The following is a 22,860-nucleotide window of genomic DNA, read 5'->3' as shown; positions in this document are numbered from 1 at the left end:
ATTATCACTACATGGCTCCTCTATTAACCCTTTAACAAGGTTTTTACCAGCGTTGCTCTAAGTACTGTAGCTCCTATATTCTCAGGAACAGGGCAGTTCTACCAGGTGTCTACTAATTGCTGCTGGCTAGTCTTTTTCTTAGTTTACTTAGCTGTAAGCCTACAGAGCAGCAGCTTTAGTGAGATCTACTACCATCAGAAGTAGAACATCAGTTTGGCAAAAAAAAAATCTAGATTCAGTTTACAAACTTCCCTTGATGATAAAGTCTGTTTGATAGTCTTTTGATACCTTTTAATCTTTTTTGATGTTTTTCAATGAAAAATATTTGTGCTAGAATGAAAAAATGTGAAATGATCTTTTAATGACTCTTCCAGATCAGATGGTCAGCTGCTGTCCAGAAGGCTTCAGGGACATCCAGGATGCGCTGCTGCAGGTGTGTGCATGCAGAGAGCCGTTTAAACCTTTGACTCTGTGATGGAACAGGAACTAAGACATTTTTGTCCAAGAAAAGCCTCAGGGACACAAACTAGTGGAAGTGAAAGAGTGGACGGCTGCAGTTCTATCTGATCAGAGAACAGCTGGAAGCTACCATGACTCGTGTCCTGGTGACGGCGAAGAATCCTGATAAAATCATATAATGTATGAAAAAGCTTGCCTGTAAAAGCTCCTGCCTCCAACAGCAGGTGAAGAAGAGGCCAACATTTAGAAGTGTGGGAGTTTGTCTCGTGTTTTTTAATATATTATCTAATAAAAACCTTTGAAACTTGAGAAAAGTCTCTGTTCTCCAGTAAATAACAGAAACATGAAGAAAATGTAGAAAACACTTAGTTCACATTTTTCCCAGATGGTGACCAACACCACGCATGTAGTTGGACTTCTCAGTACTGCCACCTGCTGACCACAGTGGTCACTGAAAATTAGATGATAAGAATTAAAGATGAAGTGCGTGTATGAACACTTGTTGATAGGTGGAATTATGGATAATCTTTGAATATAAGAAGAGTACACAAGCCGAGCGGCCATTTTCTGCATATGCTTTTCCCAATGGTTTTCTCAAAATAATGAGTTGTCCTTCAAATCCATACATTGGCGACAAGCTTAATTTAGAAGAATGAAATCAGGTTTTAACACACACCCGTCATCTTGTGATATGATCCAGATTAACTTATTGTGAGAAAACCATGGGGAAAAAAAACATACGCTGAAAATGTCCTCTCTCAACTGCCGTAAGAAGAGTGCACATGTACATTACACAAGAAAACATCAACAGCGACAGAAATGAATGGAGAAGTTCCTATAAAAAAAAAAAGGAAGAGCTGGGACACTACTGACATCTGGAGTCCGGATGGTGACGTTATTGGTTCTTCCAATTAGTCCATTTTACTCGTTATCTCTAAAAAAAAAACAGCTTAAAGCGAATCACAAAAGTATTCACACCTTCTGAAACTTTAAAAAAAATGTTTTGTCATGTTATAACTACAAACCTTGTAGTAATGCAATAATACAAGGTCAAGTACTTGTGTGTTTTATTGGGATATTTGTTTCTCCAAAAGATCAACCCAAAGTACGACGTATTATTGTGAAGTTAAAGGAAAATAATTGATTCCTTTTAAAGTTTTACACAGAAAAATCTGAAAATCTAGTTTATTGTTCATCCATTTGACAAATGTGTTGATCTACAACATCATCTCAATTCTGTCCTTTTAGAAGAAAATGTAAAAAGTTCCAATGGTATGTCTACTTGTACAAAGTCTAACTTAGGCCTCTCATATGAAGCGTGAGCAGAGCACGAATACTTCAGCATTTCTGCAACAAGAATGATTTTTTCCCAACCTCCTGCAGCTCCATTTCTCTCTAATCTTCAAGTGGATCACAACAGCAATAGATGCGTTACGACACTGACATCTGTAAAATCCCTGCTTAAGCCATAACAGTCACTTTAATTACAGAATACCTTGGATTAAAATAAAAAAATTAAAATTGTTCCGCTGCAGCATATTAGCAGTACCATGTAAAAGTCATCTGAACAGTTATTTGTGTCTCAGGCACAAGACTGAAGGATCTCTGTAAGAAATACTGAGCAGTAAAGATGGAGATGAAATTTGATGATGCAGAAATTCCAGTCTGAACAGTGGAGCAGCTTTCCCTTCTTTCGCTGTCCGATCAAAAATAAGTCATAAAGTGATTCAGCTCCTTGGTCCTTCTTAATATTATGGCTTTCATAAAATCAGCCCAAAAAGTGCTGAGTCAGTTTCCTTCCAGGTCACATGCAGGTGACCTCGGCCTTCCCCTCCTCCTGCTCAAAGCCCCCGTCCTCCAGGTGGGACAGGGAGCCGGAGTAACCGCCTCCGAACACCGGGAAGCCCCCGATGCCTCCGCCCACGGCGAGGGAGAGATCCTCTGTGGGGGTGGAGCTGCTGACCACGCGGCTCACGGAGCGACTCGACAATTCGCTGTGCGCCGAGACAGTCTGTGGAGGCGAGAGGAAGAGGAGCATCAACAACCGGAAACTGATCCTGACCATGAAATGACGAGTTTCACAGCGATGAGATCCACTTAAACATTAGCTGCGTTTCCATTACAAAGGTGCGTAAAACTTTGCTGATTTTCCACTAATGTAAAAGAAACACAATTTTGCAATTGAAAAATTCCACTAAAAACGAAACACGATTAAAATCCCATGTGATAAGTCGATAAAAAACATCCCGCCCCATCAACCCACTTGATACTTCCTGTCGTCTTCTTGTCATTTCCGCCAGTGGTAACCATGCAGTGGTTGATAACATAACTCATGTAATATGAGTTATTACAAAAAGTGTTTCCTGGAGCTTTGTAAAATACAATAATTTCTATACAGCCAGAAAAAAAAATCACCTCATCTTAGCGCAATAAACGTTTTAATCCCAAAACATGAGTTTTTTCCAAATTGCCGTGTTTCTATTAAGTAAATATTTGCAATTCCAATTTACACAATTTTGTGGTGGATGGAAACGCAGTTAGAGTGGCAAATGCAGTAGATCTAGTTGTCATAATGATGGTTTTCTATGAGAACCATTCTAAGCATCACTTTCACCTCCATGACAACTGTGCTGTGAAAAATGTTTTTGACCCCCTAGTAAATTTCTCCTGCATTTACACTTTTGCCAGACTTAAATGTTTTTAAAATGTTAATATTAACATACATTTTAAAATAAAAGCTATGGTTATATTTGTATTAGCTAATATTGACCACGTTCGATGAGTAGCTTGTCAACAAAAAAGGAGTTTTTGATGCGGGTCAACCTCTGCCCCATGTCTTCCTCCTCTTTCAAAAGCTGCTTTTCTGTAGATTCACTGTTAAATAAAGACAATGGGAGCCCAAAAATATTTTTAAAAATTAAATATTGATGATTGGCCACAAAATTGCAATCAGTGCATTCCTAGAATTAACTCAGCCTGTCATAAGCCTGTCATGGCAGCAAATTTTGCTGGGTGACAATCTGTCTTCAAAAAAGAAGGACAAAGCACCAGACTGAGGACTGTTGTCATCCAGTTTTTGGTAAAAAAAAAGACAAAATCTTTCAAATGGAAATTATATCACTCGTTTTGTTATGGTTATATTTGCATTAGCTAATACAAATATATTAGCTAATATATTTAGCTAATGTAAATGTATTTACATTAGCGTAAATACATTGAGACATCTCAGACGTTGAGGATGTCTGAGAACGTTGAGGACCTTTCTTTTTCGCCCCACCTGGTTCTTTAGATATCCGGATGTGGAGGTCCTGACCGGTCTCTGCAGGAACACCACCTGCTTTGTGGCCAGGTTCCCGTCGCTGCATGATCAGCGGAATGGAAAAACAAACACAATATCAGTCAGAAGTGCCTAACATAACGCCATGCATCAACCCACTCTGTACCCACCTGTCGTGTCGAATGATGGGGGTGGGCAGCACGCAGGTGAGCAGCCAACCAAACTCAGCCAGGGTGTGAAGCAGCGGCCCGTAGTCCGTTTTCACGTCAGAGCCCTGAACACACCGCAGACTTACAGATGAATCTGTAGCTGAATGCTCAGATCTCTTCATTTCATTTTTTTTGTGTCACAAGTTGCTCTCTATGCTACGGTATTATAGCTGAAGGTAACGCAGAAATATTTAAGATTTTAACAGGTGAAAATCTGAAAAGTGTGGTGTGCATCAATAATCAGTCCCTCTAAGTGAATTCTTTGTAGAGTCAGATCTTTTGGAGGTATGTCTCTGCCAGCTTTGTATAGACTTTGACTGTGATGCATAAATATACATTGGTCCAACCAATTCCGTTTACCACCACTGGAATTTATTGATTCAAATAAATCATATATTAATTTTTTAAGATTTCTATAAAATGTAATCTGGTTTTCCATCAGTATTATAAAATATAAGTTAAAAGAACTTAGTGAAGATGGCGATAGAATATAATCTTGTTTCACAAAGGAGAAATTCAGGAAAACATTGTTTCTGATGCTCATCGTTTTGATTGGATAATTGGCTGAATTGGTTACAGGAAGTGAAAATGGACATACAAGTTCATTTCTGGATATTTCTTTTATCCAGAAGCAACCATTGGATGGTTTTTGAAATTAATTAATTATGTTTTGCGAGGAAAATATCAAAACATCCACCAGGAAAAAACATTAGCTTGGGGGTGGAGGGTCTTGTTAGGTGACTGTTGAAGGCAGGTTGTTGTTCTGGATTTTATTTATGGGTGTCAGATTAACTGGGGTGAACATAAACACACACCACATTACTCTTGTTTAACAATAAGAAGAACTTGATCCAGATGGTTCTGGTGTGAACCAGGAAAACACACCCTGTGAACCCTTAAAGGTCACATTTCAGGGTGGAGCCGTGACCTTTGGAGTGACCCACCTCGATGACGGTCCACTGCTCCACCACGATGGTATCGTTAGGGGGAGGGGCGGTGCTCCGCTCCTCGTACACAAACAGTCCCTCCAGAGATCTGGGAACCGGCTCACCTGTGACACACACACACACACACATCTCAACTTTGGGTTTTTGATGATTTACTTCACTGATTCCCCACCAGGGGGAGCTCTGACTGCAGTAAACACAAGATGTGTTATTGTGTTAGCAGTGGATGAACCTCAAATGAGTGTAGCTGAGTGTGATGAGTTAAAATGACCCAGTTATTAGAAATAGGTTGACAGCTCCCATGTGTGTGTTTGAAATGAGGGGATCTAGATGAATGGAACAAAACGACCCAAACCTAATGGAACAAAACGACCCAAACCTTTATTAGGTTTGGGTCGTTTTGTTCCATTCATCTAATGCAAATATCTAACTAGGTTAATTTTTTTTTTTTTTTATGAAAGTTACAAACTGCAGCTTTAAAACAAAGTTGTTTAAAATGTTCCATGTGCCTATGTGTGTGTGTGTGTTTGAGCCATCAACCCGTTTTTTCCCCCATTCCTTCCAGATTCCTACACACAAAAAACGGCCACTTCCTGTTTTGTCTCCTCTCTCTCCCCTGCTGGATCTAAAATTGGAGCGTCCTCCAGACCTCAACGACCTCACTTCCTGTTGCTGTGCCGAACAGCTGACATTTGCATCATACACCAGATGCAACGCTCACCCCTGTGAAGCCAGTAAATAAATAAATAAATAAATAAATAACATCCTGAACGCTTGGGTCCAAACAAGGACGTGTCCGGGAGCAGCAGAGGGGCAGCCTCTCCCACCAGAACAGTAGCAGAGATCCCCAAAGCTTAGCAGCAGCCATCAAAGCTTCCAGCAGGCTACAGGGGCTGGGAAAAGTTCCCAACAAACATCCAGTGGATTAAAACATTCACCTTCCCAGGAAGCACCCCTCTGGAACGACTCCAGAGTATGTCAGGAATCCAACGCATGCATGGAAGCAGCTACGGCGTCCATTTTATGCTTTCATTTAATGAAAAAGCCTTCTGAGGACAATATAAAACTGGACCCACCAAACTCTTATCAGTGCTCTTCTTTAGCTTGATCCTTACTTGGGTTCAAATCATGACAACATGCTGCTCTGATTCAACAGTGTGGCCTTTTCTGGCATCTGGACAAATTTAAATCAGTTAAAATCTAGAATACGGAAAAAGTCTGGACTGGATTATCACAGATTAAATACAGACCCTGTTCTAAACCCAGAAGAAAAGAAACTAGAGGTCAATAAAACAGTGAAATGTAGATTTTTGAATGAATGTGTGTGTGTGTGTTTTGTTTTCCTCAGGTGCACTAGGTGTTTTTGATGTGGGCTACTTGGGCAGTTGCCCAGGGCAGCACCAAGGCGAGGTGACACCCAAGAATAAGAAAATAAAATATATCTTATACGTTGGTTGTGCCCTGAACAAGTTTGCTACAAGTTTTCCTTGCTGTCTGCTAGAAAAAAAACCAGATAATTGCTTGCATTTTATTTGGTTGGGGGGCAGTAGAAGGAGGGGCTTGCCCAGGGCACCATTCCTGTTAGAACCACCACTGCTGCTTGGGCGTTTACCTGAAACAAATAGTTTTGCTAAAGGGGTTAACCCCGCCATCCCCCCACGCTTGTGCAGCTTCAGACCAACCTTTAGGTGTGTCCCAGTACACAAAGGAGTCGACCAGCGTCCAGCCTTTGCGGTAGTAAGCAGCGGTCAGCTCCAGCCAGTCAGCCTCCAGAGCACTGACAACTTGGCCCTTTCTGGAGACCCGCATAGAAAGCGCCCCCTGGTGGTACTGGCAGCCCAACGAGTCCAGAGGAACGCAGCCTGGGGGCCAGGAATGGAAGAAGACCAGCAGACTCAAGTCTTCAGGAGCAGACAGGAAATGTGGGTTTATGAGCAGGAATAGGTGCTTCAAGCTTTACATGCTTTACAACAGAGCTTTTTCAAAAGCTAAGAATCCTTCTTTAGTGACTTGTTTGAAATGTTGCTTTATTTACATTGCCCTTGGATATTTAACTTTAGCTCCAACACCCTGCTGAACAACAGAGAGTAAATCCAGCTAGTGGTGGCCATTTTTATATCGTTTATCATTTATCGTGATACATTTTGGCATTATAACAATTCTGATTTATCGTTGTCGCCATAAATTCCAATTAATGACGTTTCAAACCCCCTCCAAACTGTCCATATTTTCGGTATTGTTAGTTTAAATATTTTCTCTGTTTGCTCAAAAGTATCAGTAAATAATTAATTACCAAATATAATTAAATGAAGTTGCTGTGTGCAATTTAGTGACGCAAATCACACTGTGTGAATGGCGTCCTAAAGAAGACCATTACCAATGGGAATCATTTTCTAGAGGAGTATTCAGTTCGCTAAAACAGAAACTAGTAGTTCTTATTGTCACGTTTATTGTTTATCACAAAAGCACAACAGTAAAATACTATAGGTAGGGTCAAACCTGGACTGTAGGCGCGCTCCTCCTGCTCTCTGTCTCCAGGCGGCGTACGAGGCGGGGAGCGGCAGCCTCTTTTGGGGCTGTGCAAGCGCCCGTTGGTGACGCCGCTCACCTGCTGCAGGACGGAGCCAACGAACTGAACGCCTCCTCGCGCGCTGCTGTTCACCTGCAGGACGCACGCCACACACGAGCAAAGTTAGACCCAAAGCGTCCGGGGCTTTTCCTGAGGCTGAATATTCAGAGGTGTGGTTCCAGGAGCTGTCTGACCCTGTCAATCAGCGCCCGCACCGTGTCGCTAGTTAGCGAGTCCCCGGGTAAAGGCCACTCCTCCACCCTCAGCACCGGCGCGCTGTGGCACGTGGACGCAATCTGGTTGCTGAAAGCACCAAAACAGAAGGAAAAAAAAAACAAAACACCAGTGTCCAATGTCAAATGCAGAATTTGGTCAATAAAAACCTGCACAGAGAGCATCTACTGATGAATTCAGGTTATATAAATAAACTGAATTTAATGAAATGAGTCTGAATTGATAGAATGGATGGAGCTACACATAGGACAAACCTGTAAGAAAACCTGCTAGAGGCTGCAGACGACTAGCGAGTTGGGTGGAGGACAATGATCACAAACACGCAGACAGAGATCAAAGCATATTCATGTGCTAAAATGGCTTACTCAAAGACCTGGATGGACATCCAGCTAGAGCTACAATGGAATGGATAAGATTAGATTTTTTTTTCTTTTACAATTACCAGCTCAGTCAACACAAAGTTTCCAAGTATCACCATAATAACGTGTCTAACACCATTTTAAGACAGCAATAAAACAGAGCCCTCCCAGTTATTTGTTCCATTTGAACCAAAGTCAAAACTTCTTGGGGAAAAACAAAACAGGAAGGCCGTCTGAAGTCTGAGTTCTATATTCCAGCTGCAAATCAAATATATCCCAGCAATCCACAGCTCTAAATCCAACATGGCTGCCACATCTCTTTAGCTGCTTAAGCTCAGTAGCTTTACATCACAGTTTAGCTTACAGTGTTTGATAAGCCTTGAATTCATTGTACAAAATAATGTTTGACTGCATTGTTTCTTCTGAGTCCTACTGTTCGCAGCTCATGTGATACTGGTGGCACTTGTACCACAGCTAGAGAATCATGTATTCATATGTTAGACTGGCCCAGTCAAAGCAGAAGAAAGGACAGAGAATTCAGCTGTAACATGTCCAAACCAGCTACAGACTTACACCAAGCAAAATGTAGTTCTATTAAATATTGTTTCTGGGTTTTAACACTTAAAAAAAAAAAAAATCAGTTTCATTCCACTTCACAAGTTTATGCCGCTCTGTGTTGGTTGATCACTACACATTGTCTTTCTTACAATAAATCCATGATAGTTACAGTATTACAGCCAACCCACAATCAGAGTTCAGACACTCTGCCTCCTCATTGGCTGCTCAAACACCCCTGTTGTTGAGTGAATTTCTAGCCAATAGAATCCGTAGAAAATGCAACTCAAACCAAAACATTTCCTCCTCCTCCAGTCTGACCTCCATCTGAGACTGCCTATTAAATATGCAGCTGACCTCATCTATCTTTCATCGTGTCGCTCCATGGCATGACTGTGACTGTTGGGGGTGGGTGGGGTGGGGACCTGGTTCGGGTCGTAGGCTGGCGTACCTGGATCTGGGACGGGCCAGGACGGCGCGGTAGAGCAGGCTGAAGGGCAGCGAGTGGCTCCGGCCCAGGGACAGGATGATGGGGTGGAGGGTGGCCAGGACGTAGCCCTGGGTGTAGAAGGACTGCAGGGCCTGAGGCAACTCAGACAGGGAGGACACATACTGGACGGTAGGACGGCTACCTGTGGGGACACACAGTTAGGCCAGGTCAGGGGTCGGCAACCTGAGGCTCCAGAACCACACAGGCTCTTTGGACCTCCAACAATGACTCTCAATATCTTTGACTAAATATGTTGAAGAACTAAATAATGTTATTATTAAATACAGATATAATAGCAAATGCAGGGTTTTAGTAGTATTTCCTCTGTTATCATGGAATAATTGCACTGTAAACTATTTTCTATGACATAAAGTCCAGGCTTCAGTCAGGCTGTGAGAGAGCAAGGCTTAATGCAGATAATAGGAAGGCTGAATTCAGCAACAAACTGTTAGCTGTTTTAACATTGAACAAACTTACATAAATTAAATTTGACAAACTTAATTTGATTACATGTAACAAATTAACTCAAGTCCTTTCCTTTTTGTAAGTTGGAGCTCCATTCTTGTTTTTCGGTGTGCAGCAGGATGTTACCTCTGCTCCTAATTACGGATCTGTTTATACAGATGCTGAAGAGAAATGTTAATAGGTTTAAATCAGTTTAACCTGTGTGCTGTTTTTTTTATGAAGAAAAAAAGAAACAGCACACAATCCTGCTCTCTACTTACGACACTGAAAAAAGAGACATGGTGCTCCAACTTTAAAAAACAAATTAGTTTGTGTTCCATTTAAACAAAATAAGCTTGTCAAACTTACTTTATTGACATTTGTTGAACATGACAACTTAATAAACTTAATATGTTTAGAATTTACTTGGATAAACGTCTCTGAATTGAATAAATTAACAAATCTTTTTATGTTGATCACCTTTGCATTTCTCCTTTAATGCATCTAAAGATTTGAATGTTTTTGTTTTCCCTTTGGTAATCAGAGCAGTAATTACTGTGGTATACTGCTTCCACTGGGACTTCTATGTGAGTTGTTCTATGGTTTTATTTCAGGCTCAGACAAGCTTGGAGTCAAAGTAATGATTGAAGCCCAGCAGTTAAACTACACAGGAATTATTTTTAACATTTTAGTTGATTGCCTGTTTTACCAGGATGAAAGTGAGAGCTTAAGTTAACATGAGGTCCGTAAACAGCGTGTGTGTGTGTGGGGGGGCGTGTGTGTTTGTGGTAGTGGGAGCATTCCGCACAACAACACCCCCACCGCTCTCTAACCAACAAACAACCAGAGGTTTGGGAGTCCGGCGCACAGCTGACATCACTGTGGTCTCACTGGTTCCCATTAGACCCAACCAGTAAAGATGGAGCTGGGGCAAACACTGCTGCATTTTACTGGAATTCCTGTGGGCTTTACCGCCGCTTCAAAGGTAGATGAAGCAGCGACGGATTCGGGTTGCAAGTCAGACGCTGGAACATGGGGGAACCGAGAGGAACCAAGAACCGTCACATGGAGAAGACCCAAGGTTCCTACAAATTTTAAAATGTTGTAAATTTCATCAGTGTATTGAACACTACAGGAAACTGAATAAAAACACTATTTGGGTTTTGGTATCAATTTTCTCCCACAAATCATGAAAGAACCTGGTGCTAAAAAGTGGTTTGTGATTCAGCGGGCTACTTCACAGGTATTTACTTTCAGGAAAACTCCAGAAAAGTGTGGATTAGGTCATCTCAGACCAAAAACAATTAACTTTAAATTGCAGCTTGTCATCAATATGATGATTGTATATTTCACAAAGTTCCAAAAAACTGAGTTTCAGTGCTTTGTTTGTTTGGCACCTCAAGCAGACCCAGTTCAAGAAGCTTGGCTCCAATGTAAAACCCAAACTTAAAAAATTCTAGAGGTCAAACAAAAGCAGTAAAATTGCTCACTTTTTATTTGTTCTGTCACTTGCTACGTCATTCAGATCACAGATTACTTTTTCCCTTAACATCATAAAAGTTCTTCTGGAGAGCTCCCGGTGTATGTCTGCTTTCAGATCATACAGCTGGGATTAAAAGGGGTGTGGTTTACAACTGAGAAATTGTATTTTTTCGATGTGCAAAAATTTGTGCACATTTGTAAAGGAAATGCAGCTATGCAGGCACTAAGATCAGTGTGTTTATGCTCTGTGGGCTTGTTCTGCTGCTGTTTGCTTTTTGTTTGTCACAGCCCTTACTCTTCATTTGTTTCTGGGTTCACTGCCTCCCAAGATGCATTTGGATGCCAAATTGGTGGGTTGACTTCAACTCCCCATCCTGCATTGAAACTTCTCATTTGAGCAGGAGACGTCAGGAAGATGCAGATCACAAAACTAAAGGAAGACATAAAGGTTGAGGTCATCCTATGAATCAAAAGTTTAAAGTTTAAGTTTTAAAACCAACTGTACATTCTTCCAGACTTATCTTAACAAAAAATATCAAACTCACTGTACAATTTTCCAGCCATTTCATGGCTACGCAGAATCCTGAAGTAGAACTAGGCAACATAGTTTAAAAATAAAATCTCAGATTTTGTCTTACCAAATTTCATTTCTGACTTGAATTCATATTTTTTCGCTTTCAATTCTTACCTAACCTAAATTCAAAGTCCAACTAATTAGAAGCTGTAAAACACGCGCGTCAAACAACATGGTTGGTAAGATGGGCTGACATCACTCAGATCTATATAAATCAAAGGATGGCTTTGGTGAAAGAGAAATCTAGATTTTTCTAAAAGGAAATCTTCAAAACCAAAAGAATTGGATTAATTGATAATTGATTTTATCGCCCAGCAGCCCCACACTGAGCAGAGTTTGGGGTTGATACCAGAGGAGGGGGCGACCTTCACCGCAGCCAAACCCTCCCAGGAGAGCCATGATGGCTCACCAAAACACATCCACACCAGGCTTTTATTCTGACATTTTGCTTTCCTCCTCCACCTCCTCTGCCCCCCACCGCCTGCCTGACCAGTCCACTCGGACACTGAGCCCTCTGTTTAGAACTGCGTGGGAGAAAAGTTGAGTGGAGGAGGAGGAAAGGAAGAAGAGGGGAGGGGGTTAAAGAAGAAGGAGGCAGTTTAAGGGGAGCAGAAAAACAGAGAGGGGACGACAGAGCTAAGGGAGGTTCAGAGCCAAGGACCACAGTTTATGAGCGCTTCTGTTAAGGCCAGCAAAAGAGGGCGTTGCCTGGCAGCGAGGAGCAAAGAAAACAATGATATAAAAAAAAGGATAAACTCTACCCAGCCAAGATTTTGTGGACATCATCCCACAAATATGGGACACGACTGTAAACAAGAGACAATAACTTGAACCTCTGTTTAAACCATGACTCTGGTTTGACTCTGAGGGCAAACCAGAGTCATGCCCTCTGAGAGGCATGACTTGCCTCTCAGAGGGGCAGAAATCTCAGCTAAAAGGACGAGGAGGGAAGGACAAGCTGCAGTAATAACAGACACCACAGAGCACATCTGTAAACCTTTGGGACATCTACACATCTGTGGAGCCCGGTTCTGTTCTGTGATGCACGGCTGCGGACCAAAGCTTTGGCAGAGACACAAATATGTCGGGTTTTTGGCAGTTTTCTTTTTTTTATGCTTCTATGGTGAAAAAGCAGAACATTTATGTAGAGTCAGGGTTTCTAGATTAGACTCTTCTGTTTCATAGCATCGGTAATATGTAAAGCCATGATGGGTGCACTCTGCTATCAAGGCAACGGTTATTTTTTATTTCAATGATTATTAATTTAGCTGATGGTTTTGAGCCATGGTAAAATTATTGCTGAATGTAGATTTTTCGTCTTATTGGGCCAGGCTGTTTGTTACAGTAGCTATTTTTCTAGTCACACAATTAGCCTGCTTAGCTTAGCATAGCCTAACTGTATACAACTCTGTTTTTAGCACGGTTATGCTAACTCTGGTCAATTTATTTATCAACTAAAAGTCAAAATAATTGAACCATTTTAGAATGCAAATGACAACTGTTTAATTTCCCCCATTTCTCCTTTATGAAGAGTTTTGTTTTGTACAGTAGAAATTACTAGTTTTTATAATTATTGCTATTAAACACCATCTACATCAGCCTGCCAATGAGAGTAGAGCTGGAAATGAGCCACTTGGCTATAATGTCATGCATTTACATGTAAACGGTAATTAAAATGTAACGTATATTCACACCAGTTTAGTCCAACAGTTAGTTTGCCTGGGAAGTCCGGTTTGTTTGGGTCCAATCAAACTCTGATCTGGACCTAAAACCCAAACTCTGATCCTCCTACGGACCTCGGACTCTGTTCAGTTGAGGTGAGCTCTGGCGTGCTGCGAATATGTGAACATATGTGAATCCCAAGCAAACCAGAGACTGCTCAAAAAGCAGGAAACAAACTATAACGCAGGGCATTCTGGGTAAATGCAACCAAAACAAATGAACATGTCTAGCGCTCCAGGGAGAAATGACGGAACGTCCTGAAGACTTTCTATTTCCGGTCACTGCTGCCATGGGCGATGAGCCATAAAAACAAGCTAATCCAGGTCTAACTAAAGTATTCGTGATACTTCTGTCTATTGTTTTACGTCACTGCATCAACTTCCTGTTGTATGTCATTCACGACTTCTCTGGAGTCACGCAGACAAAGAAAGCAGTTCTGAGTTACCTTTCCCTGTCCTTGAAAGCTGCTCTAAATTTATTATGTGCAAAACTGACTTTAATCTGAAATAATCCAGGACTGGATCCTGAGATCAGACAGAGATTAGAGGCAGACGGAGTGGCCCGACGCCCAGCAGGTCTGACCACCTTTCAGAAGATTACCAAACACCTCGGCGACAGGTTAAACCATTCCACCCTGTAAATCCCTCCGTACTGCCCCCTCCCATGCAGTCGTCCTTGCTTGCTATCATCTACACCCTTCATGTCGGCCGTTAACCCTTGGTTCCAATCAAAGTGCCTGTGCGATGGGGCCGTGTGTGCACAGGAACACGAAGGCCGAGGCTTCAAGGACCACTTCCAACCGGGGTAAGGCGGATGCATTCCCTCTTATGTTCAAATGGATCGTACTGATGCATGCTCTGTTAATCAGAGAGCTTCTACAGCTCCATGAAGAGCAAACTGAAAGTGACAGTTTGAGGGAACTGATTACAGAAAGGCCTTCATGTGTCACAGAAGAGTGCAGACCACAGAATAGACACAAATAACCCCCCAACGAGCACGAAGCGATGCCTTACAGCCTAAATGATCCCTTAGCACCACAGGGTGAACTACAGAGGTGGAGTTAAGGCCTGAGTCCCTTCAAAGGGGGAGAATTATGTGCTTTCCAGCCACATAGTAACATTTTATAACACTATGTTACCTTCAGTTGTTATACAAATGCTGTATATATGATATAACTTAAAAGAAATTTGACTTTATAATTTAACGTCTTGAAATTGGGCCTGTGTCTCTTTAAGAAAGTCCAGCTCTTTCTGAAACTCCACCTTCATCACTCCTCTATTAACCCTTTAACAACGTTTTTACCACTGAGCAGTAGCTCCTATAATGAGCTCATCAGTTGCTCAGTTCCTCTAGGTGTTTGCTAATTGCTGCTGGCTAGTCTGAAGGAGTTGAATAGGGAAGTTGCGGGGGAGCGCTGCTCTATGAGGCAGAAGCTTGGAAACTGCAGCTCTGAGGAGGAGTTTCATTCTCGAAGGCGGGGCTAGGTCCAACCAGGTGTTTTGCACAGCTCAATGGTTGCCATGGAGATGAAAGGATTTCTCAAACAAAGCAACACTTCAAGTACGTTTTTGATGAAGGTATATCATTATGCCATGTTGATATGAGATCTGATTTCAGCAAAAAATAAAGAAAAAATGGAATTCAGCATCAAGAACATAAACATATTAGGATTTTAGGTCCCTTAAAACAGTGAACCTCCTGCTGCTGCCTCTTACTTCCATTCAAATATTAACGACTGCATTATTTATACATGCTAAGTGTGTGAAGATAAAAATGTTTTCCTTACCTTATAGTCTTAAGCAGTAACATCTGCTATCAATTTTTGTTGAAAAACTGACACGCATAATGGGAAAGTCAAAATGGAGAACAGTCTAGAAATTTGTTCTATACTTTGGAAATTTCAAACAATCATTAGCTCAGTTTCCATTGACCATATAACAATTTTACACAATTTTACATTTTGAAAATAAATTTGCTTAATGAAAATTTTTGAAGACTCGTTTTCTGATCAAATGTTTTGGTGCTATGGATGCTCATAGCCATTGGTTAATCTTGCAAAATTACAATGGAAACACTATTTTTTTGCATCACACAGGTCACATGATCACCAACCAGATGTTGCCACAGCAAACAAGAAGACAGGAAGTAGTTGCAGGACGATGGCGCGGAATGTTTTTAATAACTTATCGCGTGAACAAATTTATCCAAGTGTGATTTTAAATCCGTTTCTTATTTAATGCAAAATTGGGCAGTACCTGGAGAAACTGTCCCATACAGAACTAATGATGGCACCTTAATGGTAAACAGGACAAGAGGTAATCCCTCAGATTGATCACTCTTAAATCCTCAGAGCTCCACTTCCTGGTGGGAGTCGGCATGTTGGTGTGGACAAAAGCAGAATAAGCTAAGTGGCTATTGAGCTGAGGCCACACTCAGCAGTCTGCAATCAAGAGATCAATAGCTTTGAATGTCCTGCTGGAGTCCAGATGCTTCCTCCCCTTCCCAGAGTATCAATATGGATATCATTTATTCTACATTTTATATCTGAGAAGGCAGAGTCAGTGCAGTCATGAGGTACTTTAGCGAGATGCATCAGAGTCGGACCCCACATCAAGTCTCCTATATAGTCAATGTGAAACAAGGCCAAGCTGCCTGGGAGCTCTGGGGATGGTGGGGTGTGTGTTCTCACTGCGTGTGCCCCAGAAATGCTTGGTAGTTTCAAGGAGAAGCAGAGACGTCCTTTAGCCGTTGAAGTGATTGATTTGATCGATTCTGAGTCCAGCTCAGAATCCTTCAAGTGGAACTGGAATGTTTTTAGGTCAGTTTGTCTCCAGGAATCGAAGGGCAGTGAGCTGAGCTCGTTGAATAGAACACCAGCTGATCATACATGTGCATGTATGGTCTTTCATGACACATTATGTGAATGCTGATTGGCCTTGCTTTAAGAAAACATCAGGGTCTTCAGAAACAAAGAGAATCTGACCTCTGTGTTCCAGAATATACTGATTGATCAAGATTTAGTTATCACAACCTGACAGATAGAAATACCTAAAGGAGCCAAATCATAATCTGTTAGACTAAAACCATTTTAAAAAAGCAAAAGTCACTTTTCTTCCTTCCTTTTCCTTTATTCATAGCAAAATGCGATGTAAAGCTGCCTTCCCGTTGTTTGCAGTCTTGCTATGTATGCTAGCATATTAAAAAAACAGTCTTTTATCTGAGGAAGTGAAGTGGAATTTGGTTAACATAAAATCCTGACATGTCCTTGAGATGTGTGTGTTGTTTCTTAGGTTTTAGATGAGAGAATCCTGTCAGAACATACGTGAAGTGAGAGTGTCTTCGTTCTGAAAACATGGTGTGAGCTGGTTGGCAGACATTAGCTTCATATGGGTGGTGCTGTACTAAAATCATTTATTTGGCAAGAAATAGCTCAGCAGATTGAAAAGACGATGCCGGTTGTAAGCAGACGACTACAAACTGGGTGAACTGGTATTTGCACCGTTTTATTTTCATATGTTGTAAATTGTCTGTTGTCTTTTATGCACAAATAACTGCACATTTTGTACTTTTTTTTTTAAATTATCCTACTTAATTGGACATTCCTTGGATCAGATTATGCTATTTTCGATAACCTTTCAGTATTTTAAGTTATAATTTTGTCCTTACGGTATGGTATATTGTTCTTAATTTTGTATTTTAGGCATTTTTAATACTTTTGTCCTTGTGCGAACCTATATGTCATAATATCCTGTCAGTTACATCTAAATTACAGTTAGACTGTGAGACAATAAAGGCTATTCTATTCTACAGAAGAGTACAGGTTATCTCTGTATTCTGTCAAGTATTTCACTGAGAGCTTCGCGCTCAGTGAAAGCATTTTTGTCCAATTAAAAAAAATGCAAGTGAGTGTTTTCAAAGTGTTTGCATGTTCTAAAACTGCTGGTGTGATGCTGTCATTTTCACATTTCTTCTTTCGATTGAACGCTTCCTGTAACAAAGTCACAAACATGGACAATTAACACCTAATGGTCTTTGCTCGTACAGAGAATCAGGAGGGTATCCAAAGGAATCAGGATGAAACCCCGTCTGCTGCTAGGATTCTCTACAGGTGAAAACAGGAAGAAAATCTATTTATTTACTACTTAGCACATGTATTTTTGGATCCAAACACACAGATGAGTCACATGAAGACGCTCTGCGAGTGAAAAGCTTTATTTATACGTGTGTCTGAGGGCAGAGGCCGTGACTGTGAAGGTTTTCTACCACATGGTGCAGATACAACAGATGCAGAAATGTAACTGAGAAAACTATTATTATAAATATTCATGGGCATAATTCACACTAAGCCATTTTTTGCAGTCAAACATTGTGGTGGTAGTGAGATGGTTTTAGTTTTTTCCCTCTTCATAATCTAGACAATTTGCTGGAATCTTCAGACCTGTAGGAGAATATCCATTGGGAGAATCTCCGTCTGCCAGTTTGTGTCCTGAAGCTCAAGGAAACTGGGATTGTTCGGCAGGGACGATGTTACAAAGCATCCCAGTAAGTCCACCTCTGAATGGCTGAGAAAAGAACAAACTGAAGGTCTTGGAATGACAATCAAAGTCACGACTTCTTGAGTCTGTTTAGCTTAAAATCCCTTTATTGTGGCTTAATTAACACAATTGCTCCACAATAAAGTAAAAGACTCACTGCACCCAACGTTGGTGCAACTAGTTATTTGGTTTTAGGGCAATTATTTTTCACATAGAGCCAAATCCAAATCATCCTTTGAAAACTGCTTTTTGTGTCAAGTTGACATTAGTTTAACAATCTGGAATGCTTAATTGTAGCAGACCATTATGTGTGTGTAGTGTGTGGGAATGCATAAAACAGAGCGTAATATGTCATTGGCTTGTATTGCTAATAGTTGTTAGCACCCCAGCCATTAGCAAATCGCTTCACACGATTTAATCGAGGGGTGGGAATTATCGAATCATTTATTGTTTATTATTTATCGTGATAAATATCTTGTCATGAAAAGAATTTTCATTTATCTTTGTCGATAAATTGCCATTGATGAATGGGAATCGTCTGTATTGTTATTTTTCCCACTTCCTCCGCTGTTTGTTCAATGAGAGAATCAATGAATGTCAATACATTTGAAAATATGATTAAATACAGTGTGTGCTGCTTAGTATTACAAATCACACTTCTTTATGTGACTGGTGTTCTATAGATATTTGTTACAAATGGGAATTTTTCAAGAGCTGTATTTGTTTGTGGGGCTTTGATTGCTGCGTCATGCAGACAGAGTCATACAGTCATCTAGAAAAGTTGCTCTTATCGTCCCGTTTATTGTCAGCACAAGAGCACCACAAAATGTCGTGATAAAACTTTAAGTCCAATAAAGCCTAAGGCTCTAAAGTCAACAACACAACAAAAGCAATTCTTGCTACATGTTCATTCAAGAGGACAGAATGGTGCAAGTCAGTAGCTATGTTTCCATTGACCATAAAATTGCATAATTTGACAAATAAATTTGATTAATTGAGACATGCCATTTTCCAAAAAAACAAAAACAAAAAAAACCTTGTTTTTTGATTGAACGTTTTTGCACTAGGATGAGGTTGTTTTCTTTTGTGTGAGAATGGTCGTTTCAAAATTGGCTTATTTCACCAAACTGCAACGGATACAGTTTATTCGCATCATTTGAGTCACATGATCAACAACCAGAAGGCGACAGGAAGTAGCTGAAGGATGATGGCATGTTTTTTTAATGACTTACCACGTGACCAAAGTCATTCACGCGTGATGTTCATTGCGTTTCTTTTTTAATGGAAACACCGCAATTTGCAAAATTGCATCTTTTCCACATTATGATATAGCACTGACAAAGTTTTGCACAAATTTGTAACGAAAACGCTGCTACTCACTCAATGCAAGCTGCTGGGTTTCCTTGGAAACCTTTGAAACTACTGTGAATCATTTGAGCTTAATGTGCTGTTCGATTGGAATTGGAATGTGTGTGTCATTGAATTGAAATGATTTTTTTTTTTAAAGTACCGTGAGACAACATTTGCTGTGAATTGGCAATATAAAAACTAGCTGAACAGAACTGAGTCAATCCGCAACAAACTAATATACCGAGAAATTTCAGAGAAACTGGCTGCTCAACGGTACACACACACCATGACATCAACGGCGCGCCGGCCACAGCTCCTGCACGCCCACGCTCCCACATTCCTGCCCATATTCATACCCACATAGCGAGGAGCACGCTGCCAATGGAGACACACCCAACTGGGCTGGTACCGAACCAGACATTAACCAGCTAGAGTGAGACTTGACAATGGAGAACGGACTTTAGAGTAGAAAACACATGTAGTGTTGCATGGAGGTCAGCTGAGCGAAAGCTATTATATTTGATGTCATGCTACAGAAAGTAAGCTATATGAAGTGTAAAAACGTCAACACTGCGGTCACCGAATCAATCATGGCACCTTTCCATATTACGGCACAATCTAAAGTGGAGCGGACCTCTGCTCAGCCTCCCTGATCTCTGACTTTAGAAGCTGCTCTCTGTTCTGTGATTCACCGTTTTTCTCCCTCGGCCTGCTGTTTACACACCCAGCTCCCATTCACAACTTAATCACCGTTTCCTTCCAAATAGGTCACGGCAAAAGCAGCCAGTTGGAGCCCCAGATGAAGGGATTATCCTCAGGGCCGTTCAAATTAGACTCCGTTTGCCAGCAGGTGTTTTAGTTTTTTTAACGTGTCAGGGAGGGAGTTTCATTTAGCTGCAGGGGAAGATGTGTGAATGAGTGAGTGTCCTTGTGCGTTTGGAGGGAAAGAGCCACGAGAGGAAGAGAGGGAAAAAAAAATCATTGGTGACCTATTTTCTCTTTTTTTGACAGGCTGAATGAACGTCTCTGTTGCCAGGAAAGGTCTGCTGCATCTCAGGCCTGGTTGGTCATTTCACACAGTAATTTAGGTGCTAGTTTCACTTTGTCTTGTTGAAATATTATTTTTACTGCACATAATATGCACAATAAAATATAACAGACGCTATAATTAAAATGTTGGATACTTTTAAGGCCAAAAAAAAAAAAAAAACAGAGAAAATTGTTTCCCTTGAGACAAAATTTAAGACGGATTAACAGTCCTGGGAATAAGAGAACATTTATGATTTTCCTGCTTGGAGATCTCATAGAAATCATACAGTGGCCAGTTCAAAACTTTTACTTCACTAATGTCAAAACAAAAAAAATGCAATTTCGCAATTCCAGTTGACGAGATACCCGTTTAAAATCACATGTGAACAAGTTTGTTCACACAATAAGTCATTAAAAAACTTCATGTCTTCTTCGTGGTTTGTGCCAGTGGCAACATCCGGTTGTTGATCACGTGACTCAAATGATGCGATAGTCATGTGGCGAGAAAAGCATTTCCATTGCACTTTTGCGGAATAAACCAATTTTGATGCGGTCAAACAAAACAAACAAACAAACAAATATATATATATATATAAAAACAAACAAACAAAAAACAAATAAAAACATCTCATCCTAGCGTCAAAGCTTTTCTCACGAGTTTTTTTTCTTAAGTTGCCATGTTTCCATTAAACAAATTTATTTTCCACATGTCAAATTTCGCAATGATATGAAGATTTTTTTATATATATATATTACAGTAAAGTTTTAACTGATACGTCTAACTACAGTAGTGCCACTGAATCAAAATGACCTTGCTCATATTTAGCAATCCTTTCAGTAAAAGACAATTATTTATGAATAACGATGACTGTATAAGTCGTCGTGTTATGGTGGTTTGTACCTTGTTGCTCAGTAGAGAGAGACCGGATTCTTTTATTCATAAAAAGTTTGAATGTATCCAAAATCGTACCGAAAAATACTGAACTCTCTCCATTCATAAACGTGTGGGTTACTTTCCCCCCTGGATTTTGACTCTCAGGCATCTTTTAAATACTTGAATAAGAAAAAACAACAAACCAACAAACAAACAAAACACGTGCTTGTCATTTGTGTGACCGACGTGTCACAACCTCTCAGGCAGGTTGTAGCCCCGCATGGCCCGTTCATTTGAAGCGTCAGTATGTAAAATTCTCTCCGAAATAATGCAGAAAAATAACTTGCACGATGCGATAATTCAGTGTTTTCTATTGCCGAGCAGGTGAGATGAGCTGCGTTTACCTTTAATCAATGTAATGCTTTTAGCGGATAAGAATTTAATAAATCCAAAGATCACTGTCCCCAAACTGGAACAATAAAAAAGCGTCCACACACACCCACACACACACCCACACACAGAACTAAACTTTTTCTGACCTTAGGAAAGGTAGTGACAACTAAGACAAACAAAAACGACATTAAACAATGTTCCATCTGCACACAACCACTTTTAGCATGCCGACTTTTCAACAGATTACTTCATATTTGATGATACCAGACACTACACAATAATTTAAATTGGCCTATTATTTTTTTTATATTAATCACCATTATCTGTCAATATTTTGCTATGAAACTGTAATATGAAATATGACAAAAACTATGCGAGAAACACTTTAGAGAGGGTTACATTCATCCATCCAATCGACTCAAAGTAAAGAGTTCCCGAGGTTTACCTTCCAAACTGAAGTCCAGCAGAACATAATCATACACGGTGTCTGTCTTGGTCTCCACCTGGGGTCTCTTCAGGGTGGAGTAGATTTTCCCGGGACTGCTGTCCTCCGGGTCTTCCAGTTTCCTCAAGCCGCAGCCCATGTTTCCCGAGGCGGGGAGAGGCGCTCTCTCAGCGGGGTGGGAGCAACTCAGGAGCCGCCGGTGGACTGTGGAGACTTCAGCTTCTAACGGGTCCGCTCCATCTCTGCTCCATCGGAGCCAATAATCCCTTATTGATGAATGCAAAGCACGAATGGTAGCAACAGGAAGGAAACATCCAGCGCAGCGGGTTTGACTTTAACAGAGTTCCGCAGCAGAGGATGCTGCTGCTGGGGGAGCGTGGACAGGAGAGAGCGCGCGCTTCTCCTGGAGAAAAGTTTCCACCCCGTAAACAAGTTCACGAGCGGAAAAACATCACTTCCGCCCAAAACTTCAGAATAAAGCAATGAGGAACTAAACGAAATGCGGGACGTCTTGAAAGTATTTGGGTAATGAAGCATGGTGGTAAAATTAGTCGATAGCAGCCTGAGTGTAAGGCGTTCGGAAAGTATCAATCAATCAATCAATCAATCAATCAATCAATCAATCAATCAATCAATCAATCAATCAATCAATCAATCAATCAATCAATCAATCAATCAATCAATCAATCAATCAATCAATCAATCAATCAATCAATCAAATTTTATTTGTATAGCACATTTCAGCAGCAAGGCATTTCAAAGGGCTTTACATCATATCAAACACAGAAACACAAAGCAACATAGAATCAACATTCAAAACACGACATTAATTCAGGTTCCATCAATAAATTTGTAATTGATTACATTTCAAATATAATCCTAAACAGGTGGGTTTTTAGTCGAGTTTGCAGAA

At 40.7% G+C, this 22,860-nt stretch overlaps 1 protein-coding gene across 1 annotated transcript; it reads right to left on the bottom strand.

Moving 5' to 3' along the window:
* Positions 1-1,627: 1,627 nt before the first annotated feature.
* rftn2 (raftlin family member 2) lies at positions 1,628-22,349 on the bottom strand. Its single transcript, XM_005803804.2, has 9 exons — positions 21,948-22,349; positions 9,061-9,241; positions 7,656-7,764; positions 7,392-7,554; positions 6,575-6,793; positions 4,890-4,996; positions 3,907-4,010; positions 3,737-3,818; positions 1,628-2,470 (listed from the first exon to the last, which is right to left on the bottom strand). Exons 1-9 carry the CDS (start codon positions 22,084-22,086, stop codon positions 2,264-2,266), a joined length of 1,311 nt encoding a protein of 436 aa, XP_005803861.1. The 5' UTR covers positions 22,087-22,349; the 3' UTR covers positions 1,628-2,263.
* Between the last annotated feature and the right edge of the window lie 511 nt (positions 22,350-22,860).

The sequence above is a fragment of the Xiphophorus maculatus genome, chromosome 7 (assembly GCF_002775205.1).
Source record: "Xiphophorus maculatus strain JP 163 A chromosome 7, X_maculatus-5.0-male, whole genome shotgun sequence".
Lineage (NCBI taxonomy): Eukaryota > Metazoa > Chordata > Actinopteri > Cyprinodontiformes > Poeciliidae > Xiphophorus > Xiphophorus maculatus.
Note: the sequence above shows the minus strand (reverse complement) of the source record. Positions and strands in the feature narration are given on the sequence as shown.

What these genes read in the sequence shown, in the direction of transcription:
- rftn2 (XM_005803804.2), bottom strand. Translation starts at nt 22,086, where the DNA reads ATGGGCTGCGGCTTGAGGAAACTGGAAGACCCGGAGGACAGCAGTCCC. An exon ending in GCTGGACTTCAGTTTGGAAG is followed by an intron (nt 9,242 to 21,947) that starts GTAAACCTCGGG and finishes GTGTCCCCACAG; the next exon opens with GTAGCCGTCCTACCGTCCAG. An exon ending in AGCAGTGGACCGTCATCGAG is followed by an intron (nt 4,011 to 4,889) that starts GTGGGTCACTCC and finishes CGGTGTGTTCAG; the next exon opens with GGCTCTGACGTGAAAACGGA.